At 38.2% G+C, this 15,488-nt stretch overlaps 3 protein-coding genes across 6 annotated transcripts; 1 reads left to right on the top strand and 2 right to left on the bottom strand.

The window, feature by feature from the left end:
* Positions 1–141: 141 nt before the first annotated feature.
* Positions 142–7,394, bottom strand: LOC117639932 (zinc finger FYVE domain-containing protein 9). 2 transcript variants are annotated; one of them, XM_034376006.1, is made up of 15 exons: positions 7,232–7,394; positions 6,745–6,846; positions 6,558–6,625; positions 4,733–6,473; positions 4,358–4,641; positions 4,167–4,263; positions 3,932–4,090; positions 3,376–3,759; positions 2,965–3,289; positions 2,741–2,891; positions 2,557–2,661; positions 2,316–2,469; positions 1,967–2,240; positions 1,770–1,890; positions 142–1,691 (listed from the first exon to the last, which is right to left on the bottom strand). In XM_034376006.1, exons 2-15 carry the CDS (start codon positions 6,800–6,802, stop codon positions 1,371–1,373), a joined length of 4,242 nt encoding a protein of 1,413 aa, XP_034231897.1. In that variant the 5' UTR covers positions 6,803–6,846; positions 7,232–7,394; the 3' UTR covers positions 142–1,370. The 2 variants fall into 2 exon arrangements, with proteins under 2 accessions (XP_034231897.1, XP_034231898.1); XM_034376007.1 differs by lacking the exon at positions 7,232–7,394 and adding an exon at positions 7,074–7,192.
* A 294-nt stretch (positions 7,395–7,688) lies between these two features.
* On the bottom strand, positions 7,689–11,285 carry LOC117639941 (RNA-binding protein 1-like). 2 transcript variants are annotated; one of them, XM_034376034.1, is made up of 4 exons: positions 11,117–11,283; positions 10,607–10,823; positions 10,430–10,522; positions 7,689–8,582 (listed from the first exon to the last, which is right to left on the bottom strand). In XM_034376034.1, exons 2-4 carry the CDS (start codon positions 10,810–10,812, stop codon positions 8,483–8,485), a joined length of 399 nt encoding a protein of 132 aa, XP_034231925.1. In that variant the 5' UTR covers positions 10,813–10,823; positions 11,117–11,283; the 3' UTR covers positions 7,689–8,482. The 2 variants fall into 2 exon arrangements, with proteins under 2 accessions (XP_034231925.1, XP_034231926.1); XM_034376035.1 differs by lacking the exon at positions 7,689–8,582 and adding an exon at positions 9,542–9,848 and having other exon boundaries at positions 11,117–11,285.
* A 69-nt stretch (positions 11,286–11,354) lies between these two features.
* Positions 11,355–15,472, top strand: LOC117639933 (zinc finger protein 665-like). Of its 2 annotated transcripts, none has more exons than XM_034376009.1 (7): positions 11,355–11,474; positions 11,815–12,064; positions 12,204–12,324; positions 12,405–12,598; positions 12,688–13,133; positions 13,209–13,339; positions 13,450–15,472. In XM_034376009.1, the coding sequence occupies exons 2-7, from the start codon at positions 11,869–11,871 to the stop codon at positions 15,098–15,100; spliced, it is 2,739 nt and encodes a 912-aa protein (XP_034231900.1). In that variant the 5' UTR covers positions 11,355–11,474; positions 11,815–11,868; the 3' UTR covers positions 15,101–15,472. The 2 variants fall into 2 exon arrangements, with proteins under 2 accessions (XP_034231900.1, XP_034231899.1); XM_034376008.1 differs by having other exon boundaries at positions 11,361–11,511.
* Positions 15,473–15,488: the final 16 nt, after the last annotated feature.

Raw genomic sequence — 15,488 nt, 5'->3', positions numbered from 1 at the left:
TATGTTTTTATTTATCAAGGTGGTAGGTGTCTTAATACCAACTGTACATAATCGCTAGAAACGAAAAACTAAGTATTTGAAAAATCTTCAAAATCAAAAGATGGTTTCAATAAGGGAAGATAGATTGAGTATATAATAAAAAACGTAATCAAGAAAATTGTATTAAAATAATCAACATACGTACATTTTGCATTTAACTAGAACATTAATTTGCTCATTAAGAGCCAGCAACTTCCTTAACAGCTGTGTAGATATGCAACTCAGATTCAGAAAACTCATTTTGATTAAGTGAGGAAGGAGTGAGGATCACAAGTGGGAGATGGTGTAAATAGCATTCCAGAGTGGGTGACAAACAAAGCACAGGATACAATAGGGAGCTCAGCAATTCTGTCCATCTATGGCTAAAGCATGTGAGCACATACTAAGATAGATAGTAGCAAGAAGTAGATGGAACTACCATAGTTAGAGGAGATCTTAAACAATACAGCACCATGAAATTTGAACAGAATTTCCAACACCATAATATGAACATGAAGTCAAACGATTGTTCCACAGCAAAATTTGTCAATGCCTCTTTATCACATAGGATAGTTACAATTTGAAACAAATAAGCGGAGTTTTTGAGCTGAAAATTCTGCTGCAGTCTAAACAAACAGCAACATCCATTACCTTCACAGTCCAACATTTCACTGCTGATATCACAGACAAAAGAAGCAATTAGAGGCTGTCAGAAGGGTAAGCTTACAGATCAACATGCATCAAAATATTTTTTCACAAAATAAAAGCCAACCTGGAATAATAGAAAATATTATATTATATTGATTCAAGACATAAAATTGTGTTAACACATACCAATATATACAGATATAACAATATAAAACTCTTATTACACAAAAGATGATGATATATGCTCAGAAATACAGGAAAGAGAACAGCTTCTCTCAGACTTGTTGAGCTTCATCGCAAAATAAAACAGAACTACAAAAACAAAACAAAATCATATCAGAGCCTCATAGCCCATCACACCATTTATTCATGAAACAATAATCAGTTATCCCAAATAAGTCATTCACCTATCACAAAGTCATGAATTACAAGAAACCAGATCATTAAGTTACCACAGAACAAAGTAACAAAATCAGCCTTCCTCCTAGCACAGAACAGTTAGACATGAATAAGAAAAAGGTTCGCGCATTTTCTTTTTTCCTTTAAAAATGGAAAGAGCACATTTAGAGGACGGTATGAATCAGTGCCAAAGAATTGTTTCTAAAGATTTTATCTTTGACTTGTTAGTTTTAAATGTATCACTAATTTTGAGAGTTTTTTATGACTAAAGTATTGCAGTATTTATCACAAAATCTAGTTGAACTTCATCCTGAATCCATTATTCGGAACACAAGCTCTAATACAGCCGGGCTTTCACCAGACATGAGTCCGGCTTCATTAAGAACAGGCACTAATTCATGATCTAGGCTATTCATGTAGATGGGCGGTAGTTTTTCTCCATTGCTTCCAGCCAGATACCCTACATTTTCTGGATGGATGGTTGCACGCACTGCCAAAGTTGTAAGATTGGCAGCAGCAAGTAGGTCTAGAAGTTTCACTAATGCCAGACAAGATGCCTTAGCAAGCTGTTCTGACAAACGACTGATATCGACGGGGTCTCCTGTTCTTCCCGAGCCCTCTTCTGACTGAAAAATAAACCATAGGAAAGTTCTTTAGTCAACAGAAAAATAATACTTTTGTGAGAATGCAACATGTTCACTTACCTCAAGAATAAAAACTTCTGTCCATCTAATAAATCGAGATTCACCATGATAATCAGTTCCATTGTGAACTCTTATTGATGGCACTCCATTCAGTGGTCGCCCGTCCACACTACTCAGAACACTAAAAAGACAATAATAAATTAATGATAAGAGTCCAAATAAGAAGGGTAATATAAAGTATTTACAGTACTCCTCACCCAATGTTAAAACTCCTGTCATCTTCTGCCCATTTAATTAAAACCACTCCATCACTTGCCAAAGCACCAGCTCCCGCAGAACTTTCGTTTGATGGATTAATAGGACCACATGTTATGCTCAAATCTTTCATGTCACGTAAAGATGTCTTAAGACTTGCCATGGTTTCTGCTGTAACCTTAACCATTAAACCATCTTCAACAATAGAAGATTTTGCTGACATTCCACAAGAAACTTTCAATGCACCATTAAACACTACAAAGGATGCACCAGTAACTGCAACAATAAAAATAAAACATTTACATATCGATGTGGCAGATGTAATTTGAAATTTCAGTAAAACTCCCTTACCTTTTCGGGGTTTATTCTGAATGTTTATTGCTTGCGTGTAATAGCTGTGTTCTGTATCAGTCTGCATACACACAAGATGAGAATCTGCAACCTGGCTGAAGTTTGCTCCAAAAGCTAAGAAGTGGTCATTTGAATTATTCAAAGCCCGCATAACCTGATAAAAAATTTTTACAAAATAATTTTGATGTCAGCAGTTTAAAAGTTTGAAGAATGTCAGCACCATATGTTGAAGTTTCCATACCTGATCATAACGGTTGCGAGGCAACAGTATTACGGTTTGCTTGTCTTCCATGTGTATGACGAGCCCTCTAACAGTAGGCAACGTGTATGCCATGTTACGGAAGTCCTAGACAAAATAAAACAATAAATCATAAATACAAGTCACCTTCAATAAAAAAAGGAACAAAATAATTATAAACACCAACCGCAAGCATCTGAATGATTGTGTGACCAATTTCTCCATACACAGCAGATCTTTGACGAATGGAGACGAGGGAACATGGGTAGTAGCGAAATTCAGCACCAAGTCTTAACATGAGTCTGATAGGAAAAATTCGGGCCCAGGGTGTCTCCCATCTGAGAAAAAAAATATAGTAATGATAATAAGAAAAAAGAATCTGAGTTACACAGTTTATATAATTCAACTTACTTGTGAATAAGAACACCAACTAAGTAAGGGGCAGGAGGCAGAACAAGTCTGTGAAGGCACTGGAATGTTGGTCTCACATAAAGGAAGCCTCCATGTTCTCTTGACCCAAGAAAAGGTGATCCTTGAGTCAAAGTGTGCCCCATTTCAGTAACAGTATTTCCCTTGGCTGCTTCCATATACAGAGTATTTAAGTGAATAAATATGTCCTTTGGAACATTTGTCTCTTCAGGTTCTACCTCCAGTATGATAACAATCTCATCCTGACCCACTGAGCTAAGTCCATCACTTGTGAAGCACCAACAAACTTTATTCACACAGCAATTCACTGGAACAAAATATTTCAGAAATCAATGATTTCATGAGATAGGGTAAGATACGCAGTGCCATGTTTAAATATATAAAAATACTCACAGTCAAGAATTTTCACCAGAACATACAGATTACGATTAATAGTAAATTTGACAGGTGGAACTGAATCTTCTCGAATCATAGCCATAAGACGAGCTGGGTCAGGGTCCTCTTCAAATTGAATGCCATCCTTCCCCCTTACAACGATTGGGGGAAGGCCTTTGCCATGTGGAACATAACTCATAGTGGTTGCATCAATAGCAGGCAAAGACCTTTGAGAGGCAGGAGCATTTCCTGGTGGAGTTCCAACTCTTTTAGAGACACGACCTGTTCTTCTTATTGACAGACGCGGTTCACTTGAGCCATCTAATTCTGCAAGGTCTGCACCAGGACGAATACCATCACTAAACATGACTTGTTTAGCTTCTGATTTTGGCTTTGTACTTCCTGTCAACAAATTTACAAGTACGTTATGAGAGAAAGAAATCATACGCAAAGAAAAAAGTAATGTAGCGGGTGAAACTATCTCTATGGCTGAAAGTTATAAGCTTTGCACAACAGGGAATGAAATAGTTGATTCTTTTCATCCCAGTCTGTCTTGAAAACAGTTCTTACATACCCTCCCTTTTAAGAACGCCCACAGGGACCATGACACTTGGAGCGGCTGCTGATGATCCAGCAACTTGCAATAAGGGAGGAACTGTGGAACAATACTCCATTGGATTGTTGGGATTTGGATGTAAATTTGTTCTTTCAGGAGAAACAGGCGAACCTACAGCTGCAAAGATTTGTTATGTTAGAACAAAAATGTGAAAGTCTCATCAAAAATAACTAAGATTTGGAAGAAAATTCACCTCTCATTAAAACAGATTTGCAAGAGGCACAAACTCTAGCCTCTGCATTTATATATTCCAAGTGAGCTTTATCACTGCAGCACTTTGAGCATAAAACCTTAGGACAAAACAAGGTAAGATAATTTTAAGTGATACGGAACCCATTAAAGAAAAATACGAAAGGATAACCAGCCAATAAATTATTTACTCACTTTACCACATGCACGGCAATGGTGCCTTCTTTTCAACACTGTAAATTTGAAGTCACATTGCATGCAACAAGGAGCATCTGCATCAGGAACCCAAAAGGGAGGTTCTTTTCCTAGAAGTGTTTCCTCAACAGGAACAGGAACAGGATCAGAATCAACACCACCAACTGCCCCTGATAAGCCTTCCTCCACTGATGACTCTGTAGCAGATTCATCTGTCGCAGGAGGTTCAGAGAGAGCTTCTACGATAGAAGGCCTATTTGCTGATGGTGTTGCGCCAGGAGGTCCTGTATGGAAGCATGAGCAATAGTCAATTAATACTTTTAAAGATGCTTCTGAAATATTTAAGCTACAAAGTCAAACTTAATCTTTTCATACCAATGTTAGCATTGAAAGCAGCAGGAGATTCCTCACTACTGCCTGTTGTTACAGCCTGTGAAGGCTCTGAGCAAACAGGAATTTCCAATGAAGAAGGCCTTACAGGTTTTTGAGATGAATCACAAGTTACAGTTTCTGGCTTTGCATCAGATGCTGAAGTGTTGGGAAGATTTGACACTAACTCTTCAAGGCCATCTGATTCATTGAATACAGAAGACTCACTAACTGCTGTTGGGGTAAAAAATGGAGTTGACAAGTTCGATGCGATTTCTTCCAGGACAGGGTCATCTTGAAGAGTGGGGGTTACAGGGACTGTAGGAGGAGTTGGTGGGGAAGACAATTGTGAGGAAGGATCAACGGTTTCGTTAACACACAGGGTGAGAGGAACCATCTTCTTTTGTTGCAGCTCCAATCTCGCTCCCAATTTGGAACAAACATCATCTTCCTTAGTTGGGACATTAGTGGTATTATTTTTGTCTTCAAACCTTGTACAATTACTATCAGAAGACAATGTAGGTGCAGGATTATTGTCTTCAGATGTCAGCTGACATGAAGGGGTGGAAGAACTGTCACCTGAGACAATGTCCTCTTGGCATGTTACTGGATCATCTTTTAATGCACTGATCTGCGACATTGTGCTTTGGTTTATTGAGACTTCACTAAAATTACTATCAGGTAATGTAGGAATCTCAATTCTCTCTTCAGGTGCCTGTTCAGATTGAATCAAAGAAGGTTCTGAGGTCACGTCCAATGTTGTTTCTGTGGTTGATTCAGAAAGTGAGGGCTCAGTCCCACTGAGTGGTTCTTCTAATTTCTGTTCAGGAGAAAAATTCTCATAATTTTTGGTTGCTGATGAGGATGTTTCAGATGTAAGTGAAGAAGTCTTAGCAGTACTTTCAGTTGGATTGAGGTTTGAGCCAGGTTCCAAATCAACTTCCACTTTCAGGGAGTGCTCATTCAGCAACACAGAATCTGATTGAAGGCAAAGATCTTCGTGCTGGCTTTCCTTGCTGATGTCTGTTTTGATAGGTAGTTCTGGCTGGTCTGATTCAATTTCAATTTTATCATTAACAAGTGAAGGTAAAACAGCATAAGTCACTTGCTTTAGATTCTCTTCGTGTTCCTTTTCCTCTAATTCCAAATCTGACAAGTAATCACTCAACTCATCATCATCAATTTCCTGGCTAACATCTAGTGTGCCAAAACTAAGAACACTGCTTGTAGGTTGAAATTCTGGTTCTTCTTCTTTACTGGTCTCTAGATCCGCATCAACTGCAGTACTACTTTTATGACTTAACAAATCAAGGGATGAACTTGCATCTTCATATGTGCTTGTATTCCCAATAGTTCCAGCTGTAGCAATATCAGGCAGAAATGTACAATGGGAACTATGTCTTTCTTCAAGGACAGCTGTCTCATTTGAAACCACTGATACATTGGGACAAAGAACAGTTGAATCAATCAAATCTGGTTTTTCTTCAAGAGAGATGACATCATTTTGGGGAGGGGACCAAGCAGGTAGCTCAGGATTTTCAATGTTAGGTTCATCTATTGTGCAATGATCGCCACGATTATTGTCGCTCACACTGGGTGTTGATTTGGCCCGGCCAGAGTTAAGATATTCATTAAGACTTGAAAATACTCCACTGACACTTGTCTTTTGAGACACTGGAACTGGCTTGGGCCTCCATTTGCTTCCATTGTCTCCAGATTCAAATGACACATGAGCAGCACTGTTCTCCTACAGATAAGATAAAAGGGAGATAAATTTTTTAAAACCATTTGAAACATCCATGAATCCATTATTCACAAATACAAGCCTTACTTGAGGTAGTGAAGATACAGAGGAAATGTGGTGTCTTCCTCCACTTGTCATCAAATTCTCTGCACGATCTGGAGACATAAGAACTGTCTCATTTTTCATACACAAATAGGTAAACAACCAAACACGAAAGATGAGTAAAAAGGAAGAAATACAAATATTTTTAAATTTTGAGCATGTTATAACAAACCTTCATTAAATTCTAATTCATCTAAAACTTTGTCCAAATCCACTGCAAACTTTTCCATCTTCCTTAACACCTACTTCTCGCCAGAGACTTAAAGCCGAGGTTCTGAAAAAGAGAGGATAAAACAAAGTCAGTTGAGAAACAATTCAAAACAAATATTTATGGAGGAAACGCTGAAAAATTGTTATGAGCCAAAGAGCTGTCACTCTTAGGGAGGAATGTCAAAAGATTATTTTTCATTGTCATTGCAAGTAGTAAGTGAGGTTATGCAACAATGAATGGCAGACTACTAAATGTACGTAGACAGTAATGTCAAAGTAAAGATTACATACTTTTAAATCTATGAAAGGAGTGGCATAAAATACTTTTCAAAAGAACTACAATAGAGACACAAACGCCAAGGCTGATCATAAACAGGTGCCACTTCTGCACTTGTCAATTGACACATTAAATGTTACATACGGCAAACTATCTAGCGAAATCGACTTACTAATTGATTAGTGAAAGGTGAAAGTTTTCACCATAGCGAGCATTGGTTTGCTAGCTCAAACATTGATTACTTATCGACATACGACCGATCGGGTACAATATATCATGCGGAGATCTCTCTGACATCGCCCTTCATTTGTTTTAGCGGTCATCTGTTGTGACGTTTGAACCTCAAGAGCGACACGACCTTCCCTGCCCTACTGAAAATTTAACCTTCATTTCGATGTGTTCACTATCTGTTATTGCTTGTACCTCCTCTTGGTTTCTTGGGAAAACGTATGACGGTACATGGCAGAAATGTGCAAAGTGCATTTACCGTAAGGTCGGCACGGTAAAAAATCATGTAACTGAGGGAGTAGGAGGCAAGTTCTCACCTCGTATGCTCTCTATTTTGTTTATAAAGTGTATCTTTTGGAACTGAGTGTGGTATAGGTAGGATAAAATTATGATACACTTCAATAAAACCTAGTACTTTCATTTATTTTTCTCTGAACAATACTCCTTTACACAACTCAGAACTAAAGCCAAATTAGTAGGTTGATCCAAGATTCAAACCCGATCAAACATTCCAGAGCACACATGCAAATTTCATTCATCAATTTTAATGATCAAACATCTTGACTACACTACTAATAAATATGAGAAAAAAACTACCACAAACTACTATGAGAAAAAAGTGTAATATGGATCAAGTTGTAAACTCTCAAACAGCTTATCATAAAGCAGTCAGCAAATTTGTCAACAACCAGGCCAGACATTTCAGTGCAATGTGTCAAAGCCACATTTGAAATGTGTTGTTTCCCTTTAACTTGAAATTACAGTATAATTTAATTTTAAAAATGATGAAAGTGGAATCATGCAACAAACACATGGCGTTTTGTTTAATTCTAAAAGACACATATGCTTTTAAATAATAATTAAAAAAAGAAAAACAGAATACATAGGAATGGTAGCTGTAATATTATAGGATAAATGAGGAAAATGAAGAAGAAAAAAGTAAAAAATATGGTAAGATTAACTTAGTTGTAAGTAAAGTTATGATGTTCCCCTCCAAATCTGTCTTTCAATAATAACATTTCTTGCTATATTTCTCTGTATTCATGTCAGAATACAACTTCTCCTACATGTTAATTAAGTTCTCAACACAACAAGAAACAGCGTTCAATAAAATTGGTAGACAGTGACCGCTGAGAAGTGGTCACATTGCATCACTTAACAAGAAACAAAAAGGAACACATCCAGCGTGAGATTGTTAATACCGGCGGTCGCGAGATCCAGAGCGTGATCGACGTGAACGGCTTCGGGATCGAGAGCGACTCAACGAGCGACGACGAGGAGAGCGGGAGCGTGACCTGAAAAACACAACAATCAGTTAATGGCAATAAGCATAGTTTCAACTTTCACCAGTCATGTCAATGCTCACAAAAAAACATTGTAAAATAGAAAAAGGTTTCTTGCTAATATGAGCAGAAACTATAGAAATGCCTGGACCTGGGCATTTTCCCACTGGCTCCATCAACCGTATATTAAGATATTAGCATAGCCTCACACAATGATCAGATTTAATTGAAAATTTTCTTTCAAAACAGCTGCTTTGAAAGTCTTTGCAATTCTGCGCTTGAAGAAACTTGAACAATGATTCGGGAACACATTTCATTAGGCACAAGTTCAGTCAGTCTAGAGTAATTATTTTATGACGGTAAGAACTTGGCTGCTTCATAATTACTGACAGAAATAATGTGGATTGACTGAAATCCAATTTTAAGTATTTCTTTCAATTTTTATAAGTGATAAAGACTATGGCTCAACTAAAAAATTTTGTCCAAGAAATTTGCCCCAGCGTATCAAATAGTAGCACCTCACAGAAGGTGAGCATCTACAAAGGAAAATTACTTATCTATCTTCCCACCAATGCAACTTGAATCACTTGAGATGCGGTACAAATTGCAAGGCAAAGGCGAATCCATAAATGGCAAAATCCATTCTCACTTTGACATTAGTACAAGTTGTACTTGACTTGCAAGAACCGCAGTTCAAGTGACGCAGGCTACGCACTATCTTCAGAGCTTCACTTAGCATAATACCAGACTCTTTTGCCAGCGAAGAGAGAGCGTGCGTGGCGAGGTGGAGCGTGCGTGGGGCGCGTGAGGCGCTGCGTGCGCTGGGGCAGTAATAGTTGGGCAGATGGACTGGCGGGCGGGCGGGCGCTTGGGCGGGCGGGCGCGAGGGAGGATGAGTAGTTGTGGAGATGAGTAGCCGCAGCGATGACTAGTCCATTCTTTCCTTCCACAGCCAAAATCGATGGAGGGAAGAACGAAGAACAGGTGGACCGAAGGACTGTCTGATACGTGGTCTTTGCCACCGAATCATGCTGAGAGGTTGGCCCTTGAATTTTAGCCGCCAAATGGCAGTTTGAAACTCTGGTATAACTTTTACACAAAACTAACAAATTTTAAAATTTTGATCAGTTAGTAAATGAGAATCACTTCAAGGTCCAACCCCAAAGCACTCATATCAGAGTGGAGTGAAGTGTAGCAAACAGCTGACAGCAACCGGAGTGTAGCGTCGTGGGATGTCATGTTGGTAGCAATAACAGGGAGATGTCTGGTGGTAATTCCCTGGAAACCCGCCATAGTTCATTTAAGACTCGCAGAAATAGCGTGTTGACTCAATCACGTTATCAGATAAAAGTCACAAATGTCAAAAATGCATAAGATGAGGACAATTGAGAAGGATTATGGGTTTGAGAGGCATCATTAAATTAATTTAATGACACCAAACCCGACCAAAATGAGAACTTAGGATAACCTTGGACAGACAGAGGTATTTAAGTTGATAAGTAGCTGTAAATTGAGGAAACAAATCTTAGTCACAGCTGAACCTCATCCTCCAGTCCAGATGGTCCAAAATGCTTTTTAAAAAAATTACTCTATTCATAAAAAATATGATATAAATATGATATTTAGTAGCCAAGTTTGAACTGAATAAAATCTCAAAGGAGCTACTCAATACATGGAGAGATAATTTTGTCAGAGGGTTCCTGAACTAAGATACCCTTCAATAATTCTAGAAACAGATTTCTGAATCCTTAGAAGACTAATCCTTGATTAGTCTTTGTTTACAGGATTTAATTAAAACAAGACAAAGTAGTGAACTCAAGAGGGTATTATTTTTCCTGTAATAATAACAATTAAAATACCTTCCCAACCGGCGGCTGCCCCCTCCAGCTCCACCACGGCTGCGGCTTCTACCATTGGACATTTCAACTCTGACACGAGTGCCACACATCCTCCTAGAAATGAAGTAAAAAACATGAAATAAGAAAATGAAAATGGTCAGTAATTGTAACTTAACAGTAGAGAAATGGGAAACTTACGTTCCGTCAAGTCCTCTAACAGCATCTTCAGCATCTCGTGGGTCTTCAAATTCAATGAAAGCAAAACCAGGAGGATTCCTAGCTACCCAGACATTACGCAAAGGTCCGTACTTGGTGAAAGCTGATTCTAGCTCATGTTTCGAGGCACTGCTGCCAAGATTTCCAACGTAGACTTTGCAGGTGAGGTCCCAGTCACGGTGAGACATTGTTAGACCCACTGTAAAATGAATTCAGACATTAATAAATACATAGCGAAACTAAATCAAACCATTTACAGGACAGGAGAGCCGGGCGAAAGAAACGCCATATCACAAGAACGGTAAACCCACAACACCATAACAATATAGTGCGTTATCATACAAAAAAGTGAAACTTGTGGGGAAATTGCCCAGAGTAATCAGAATATGAGCACAAATAGAAAATCAGATAACCTTTGGTTCAATGGTTCAAGCCGAGCGGTGATTTCTTTTTTTTTTACAGTTTGGATCGCTGCTAAAGTTACGAACTTACCTTATTCGAGACGGGTCACAAGTAATGTCAAAGAATCACAGTTAATCGATAATAAATTCTCCGAAACTAGTTGTGTAAAAAGCTTTCCGTCAATAATCTTTCCAATTTTAAAATGGCGGAGAGCGAAGTGCGAACGCGAACTGCGAACGGGCGCAGGGGAGTGGGGAGGGGGAGGGATGCAAGCAACCTCATGTGAGGCTACAAGAAATGAGAAACTCAACTAGCCTCGCTCTTGAATCGCAATAACAATAACAAACCAACACTAAGTAAAACTAAAAAAAGAGAGAGAAAAATGCAAATGCGAACTGCTAAACTGCAACGTTCGCGCCCGCCTTCGCCTTAGTTTACTGCTCCAAAGTTAGGTTTCTGTCCTGTGTTTTGTAATGTGAACTAATGTGCGTATGCCTTAGATTCTACCTCTGCTTTGTAATTATTTTGGTAGCTCCCCGCCAGTTCTAAAGTGCTTGACCTGCTCTGGGTTTATTTTTGATTGTCAGTGCCGATGCTACTAAATGTTCTACTGATAGCTTTGAACATTGTCTATTTCCTAAACAATGACCTCATTCTAACCGATTGATTAAAAATACAGTCAGAGACACGCTCATCTCCTTTACCTGATTGTTTATCATACTACTGTGTTATTGATGGTTAGGTTATGTTTACAGTTTTTTACCTCAATGTTCTAAATCTTATTGCAGGTACTTTCGTGGTTTATGTATTGACTAGTGTGGTATGCAACTCAGTCAAGAATAATGTCTCAAATGAAAATTATTCTGAACACCACAGATGGCAATACTGTCTCTGTTGATGTGCGTCCTGAAGAAACATATCGCATGCTTAGAGAGCGCATACATGTTGAATCAGGCATCGAACTTGAAATTTCTCAGATGTTCTTTGATGGCAAACAAGTTGTGGAGGATCAGAATGTCTACGAATCTTTTCTTGGAGGTATTTTACTTAAGCTATTTTAGTTTGATTAAACTACTTATGTCAACTTAATTTTTAACTTGTCAGTTAAATTTTGTCATTCAAATGTTGTATCTATTAATGTGTTTTATTGTTCTCTTTTTCTTTAATTTATCTGCAGTTCAATCAGAAGATGATGTTCAACAAAAGCCAAACATTGTGTGTGTTGTAGAAGGGTGTTCTACTTCTAAACTAACTGATCCAAAAAAAGAAATTTTTAAATTTCCTCTAGAAAGTGATAGGTAATTTCTTTTGGACTCCTTATGAAATGGCAACCCTCTTTTTAACCACTGCTGTTCATGTTGATCCAATTTTATTGCAGGTATTCCACTTGGCTTCTGGCTTGTAATAGACATGATCTACTGGGGCGCATTCCAGTTTCATTAAATCTGGAGTGTGGTGTGTGTGCTGATCACTTCCCAGACTCATCCTTCATTAATGGAAGCTCTAGGAAACGTCTACGGAAAAATGCAGTTCCTGTCATAGAAGATCATCACAACAATTTCAGTATCTTAGGTGAACTTTTACGGTTATTTTGTTATTCCATTTCCATTAGCAGCTGTGTGAAGATGGTACTAATGTCTTTATCCCCTCTGTCATTTTAGCTCAGGAAATGATGTTGCCTGAAGTCAAATTGGAAAATGTTACTCTGAACAATTGCAATGAATCAAATGGAACAACAGGGTATGAGATTCAAGATACAGAGGACTCCTTACCTTTAGCATCATGTGCAGCAGATCTTGAAGAAGAGCATGTCTTGAGAAAAGATGAAACAACATCAGAAAACGCTTCCACTCAAGATGAGGTTGATGAAGAAGATTTACAAGAGGATGAACTAGAGGAGCTTGAAGAAGAGGATGATGAGGACGAAGAAGCTGATGTTGAAGAGGATGGCACTGACATATTAAGTAAGACAATTTCACTTGAAGAGCACCCTGGTCTCATGTGCAGACTTTGTGCTCAGCCTGTGGATACTGCTCATTTCATTTTCTCAGAGGAAGGTAAAGGAGAGAAGCTTCCTGATAAAATCAATTCTACCCTGCCAATTAGTGTAAGTAAATTTTAGTATTGAAGTGTTATGCAATGTTATTCAGGTGGCTCAGAATTCATTTTGGTTTGATTACAGATACATTGTAATGATCTTCTACCCAAGCAAATATGTGCTGAATGTCTTTCAACCTTAAACATTTGCTATGCTTTTGCCATGGCATCAGTTAAAGCAGAAGAAATTTTATTAAAAATGGTACCGAGGTTCAGGTATGTGTTGTATGATTTAAAAAAGAATTAAAAGAAAATCATTGCTTAAACTTGAACTATGTTGAAATTAAAAAGCAAACAAATGCTTAGCTTATTGTAATATTTTACAGGTGCAAGGAAGATTTTCCAAGTGGGGTAGCAAATATATTAGATTCAAAAAGTAGTTCTGAAAACTTACAAGTTAATGTGGACAAGGAAGAAGGTCATGAATCTCAGTGCTACAACTGCCCTCTTTGCTGTGGAGGCAACATGGAATCTCGAGATGATGTCAACATTGAAGAAATTGAAGGGAGGCAAGCCAAAGACGATGAGGACATAGTGCAAGATTTCCTGGCTGACAGTGTGCTGTGGGAAGAAGATGAAGACTTCCTGGTGTCTGATCAAAATTACACAGAAGAGGCTGAAGACTTGAATGAAAGTGAGATCAGTGATGAATGCTATTCCTGTTTTCTCTGTGGTGCAAACTTTATTTGTCAAGCTCATTTATTTCAACATAGTGAATGCCATCAAGTAAGTGAGTGCTTCCCTTGTGGTCATTGTGGCCTTGTCTTTAACTCAAAAGATACCCTTACTATTCATTTAGATTTGATTTTAAACTCAAATAGTGAAGAACAATACAGATGTGGTGATTGTGGAAAATTGTTCGCCTCAGAGCCAAGAGCAGAATTTCATCATGAAATTGCCCATAATATCAATGGGTTTTCATCTCTTTCTTGTTCGGAATGTGGACAAATCTTTAGGCAAGAAACTAATTTATGGGATCACATTCAAATTGTCCACAAAGGTCAGAAACCATTTTCGTGTCCCAAATGTGAAAAAGTTTTCCAAATAAGATCCCAAGTTGTGACTCACATGCGTGTCCATGATGTTAAAGGCTCATTTCAATGTGAAACTTGTTCTGAGACTTTTCCTGACAGATCTAGTTTGTCTATTCATGAAGCTGCTCATGCAGATCTAAAGATGTTCCAGTGTGAACAATGTGGCCGTTGCTTTACAAGAAAGTTCCTTCTTACAGCCCATATGAGGACTCATGTTGACAAAAAGCCTCGGGTGTACACATGTCGAGTATGTGGGGAGGATGGATTTGATTCTTTACCGAAGCTCTTGGTTCACCGCCGCAACAACCACCAAGATGTCATGTTGCCACTTGGATCAAAGAAAGACAAAGTTCACAAATGTGAACAGTGTAATAAAGCATTCACTGGTCGTGTTGCTCTCAAGCACCATGCAATGAGCCATGCAGGTGAACTGCCTCATGTTTGTGAATTTTGCAACAAAGGCTTTACTCAAAAGCGATCGCTTATTCTTCATCGCCGCATTCACACTGGGGAAAAACCATATGAATGTGGGGAGTGTGGCAAACGCTTTGTTCAAAGTGCTCACCTTTATTCTCATCTCCGTCTCCATACTGGGGAAAAACCTTACCCATGCTCTGAGTGTGGTGCCACTTTCCGATTGAAAGATGTCAGAGACTCTCATCAAAGAAAACATACGGGAGAAAGACCATTCAAATGCAAAGATTGTGACAAATCTTTCCGGACTTCACATTCTTACTATCAACATACATGGATACATACTGGTCGTAAACCATATCCATGCAATTATTGTGGGAAAGCTTTCAGGCGTTCTAATGGTCTTAAAGTTCATATCCGAATTCATACTGGTGAGAAGCCACATAAATGTGATATTTGCGGAAGGGGCTTTGCACAAAAGCAGGATATGAAGAAACATAAAAATCTTCATACTTTAGGAAGGCTGTAGCCTTGTTCCTATTGTTGTTAGTTAAAATATTTATTACCATGTAGCCACTTGATTCATAGATGTAAAAACCAATCAGAGTCTGAATTGTTGGAAGTTTTGGCATTATTTTATTGCAATAATGTTCACATGAATTTTGGGGTGCCAGAAAATGTCTCCTTTCATGAAAGTTAAGTGCCTTAAAAAGGTAAAAATGAAGTTGTGTGTATACCCCTGTAATTGTGCTTGGTGTGTTGCTTGTTTTCTAAAACAATCAAAAAATTGTCTCATGCTAATATTCAATTAAACTGTATGTAGTAATGCGAACAAAACAGTATCTTGGTCACCTTTAATGTAAATTATGAATAAATTGATTCACTTGTAATATACCTTAAACAGTTGTAACTAATTT

This window comes from Thrips palmi, unplaced genomic scaffold (assembly GCF_012932325.1).
Source record: "Thrips palmi isolate BJ-2018 unplaced genomic scaffold, TpBJ-2018v1 HiC_scaffold_12, whole genome shotgun sequence".
Taxonomy (NCBI): Eukaryota; Metazoa; Arthropoda; class Insecta; order Thysanoptera; family Thripidae; genus Thrips; species Thrips palmi.
The sequence above is the reverse complement of the archived record's forward strand: the minus strand, read 5'-3'. Positions and strand labels throughout refer to the sequence as shown.

What these genes read in the sequence shown, in the direction of transcription:
- LOC117639932 (XM_034376006.1), bottom strand. Translation starts at nt 6,802, where the DNA reads ATGGAAAAGTTTGCAGTGGATTTGGACAAAGTTTTAGATGAATTAGAA. An exon ending in TGCTTTCAATGCTAACATTG is followed by an intron (nt 4,642 to 4,732) that starts GTATGAAAAGAT and finishes GCTTCCATACAG; the next exon opens with GACCTCCTGGCGCAACACCA. An exon ending in CAATCATTCAGATGCTTGCG is followed by an intron (nt 2,662 to 2,740) that starts GTTGGTGTTTAT and finishes TATTTTGTCTAG; the next exon opens with GACTTCCGTAACATGGCATA.
- LOC117639941 (XM_034376034.1), bottom strand. Translation starts at nt 10,812, where the DNA reads ATGTCTCACCGTGACTGGGACCTCACCTGCAAAGTCTACGTTGGAAAT. An exon ending in GTTAGAGGACTTGACGGAAC is followed by an intron (nt 10,523 to 10,606) that starts GTAAGTTTCCCA and finishes CTTCATTTCTAG; the next exon opens with GAGGATGTGTGGCACTCGTG. An exon ending in GGCAGCCGCCGGTTGGGAAG is followed by an intron (nt 8,583 to 10,429) that starts GTATTTTAATTG and finishes TGTGTTTTTCAG; the next exon opens with GTCACGCTCCCGCTCTCCTC.
- LOC117639933 (XM_034376009.1), top strand. Translation starts at nt 11,869, where the DNA reads ATGTCTCAAATGAAAATTATTCTGAACACCACAGATGGCAATACTGTC. An exon ending in TTTCCTCTAGAAAGTGATAG is followed by an intron (nt 12,325 to 12,404) that starts GTAATTTCTTTT and finishes ATTTTATTGCAG; the next exon opens with GTATTCCACTTGGCTTCTGG. An exon ending in CAACAATTTCAGTATCTTAG is followed by an intron (nt 12,599 to 12,687) that starts GTGAACTTTTAC and finishes CTGTCATTTTAG; the next exon opens with CTCAGGAAATGATGTTGCCT.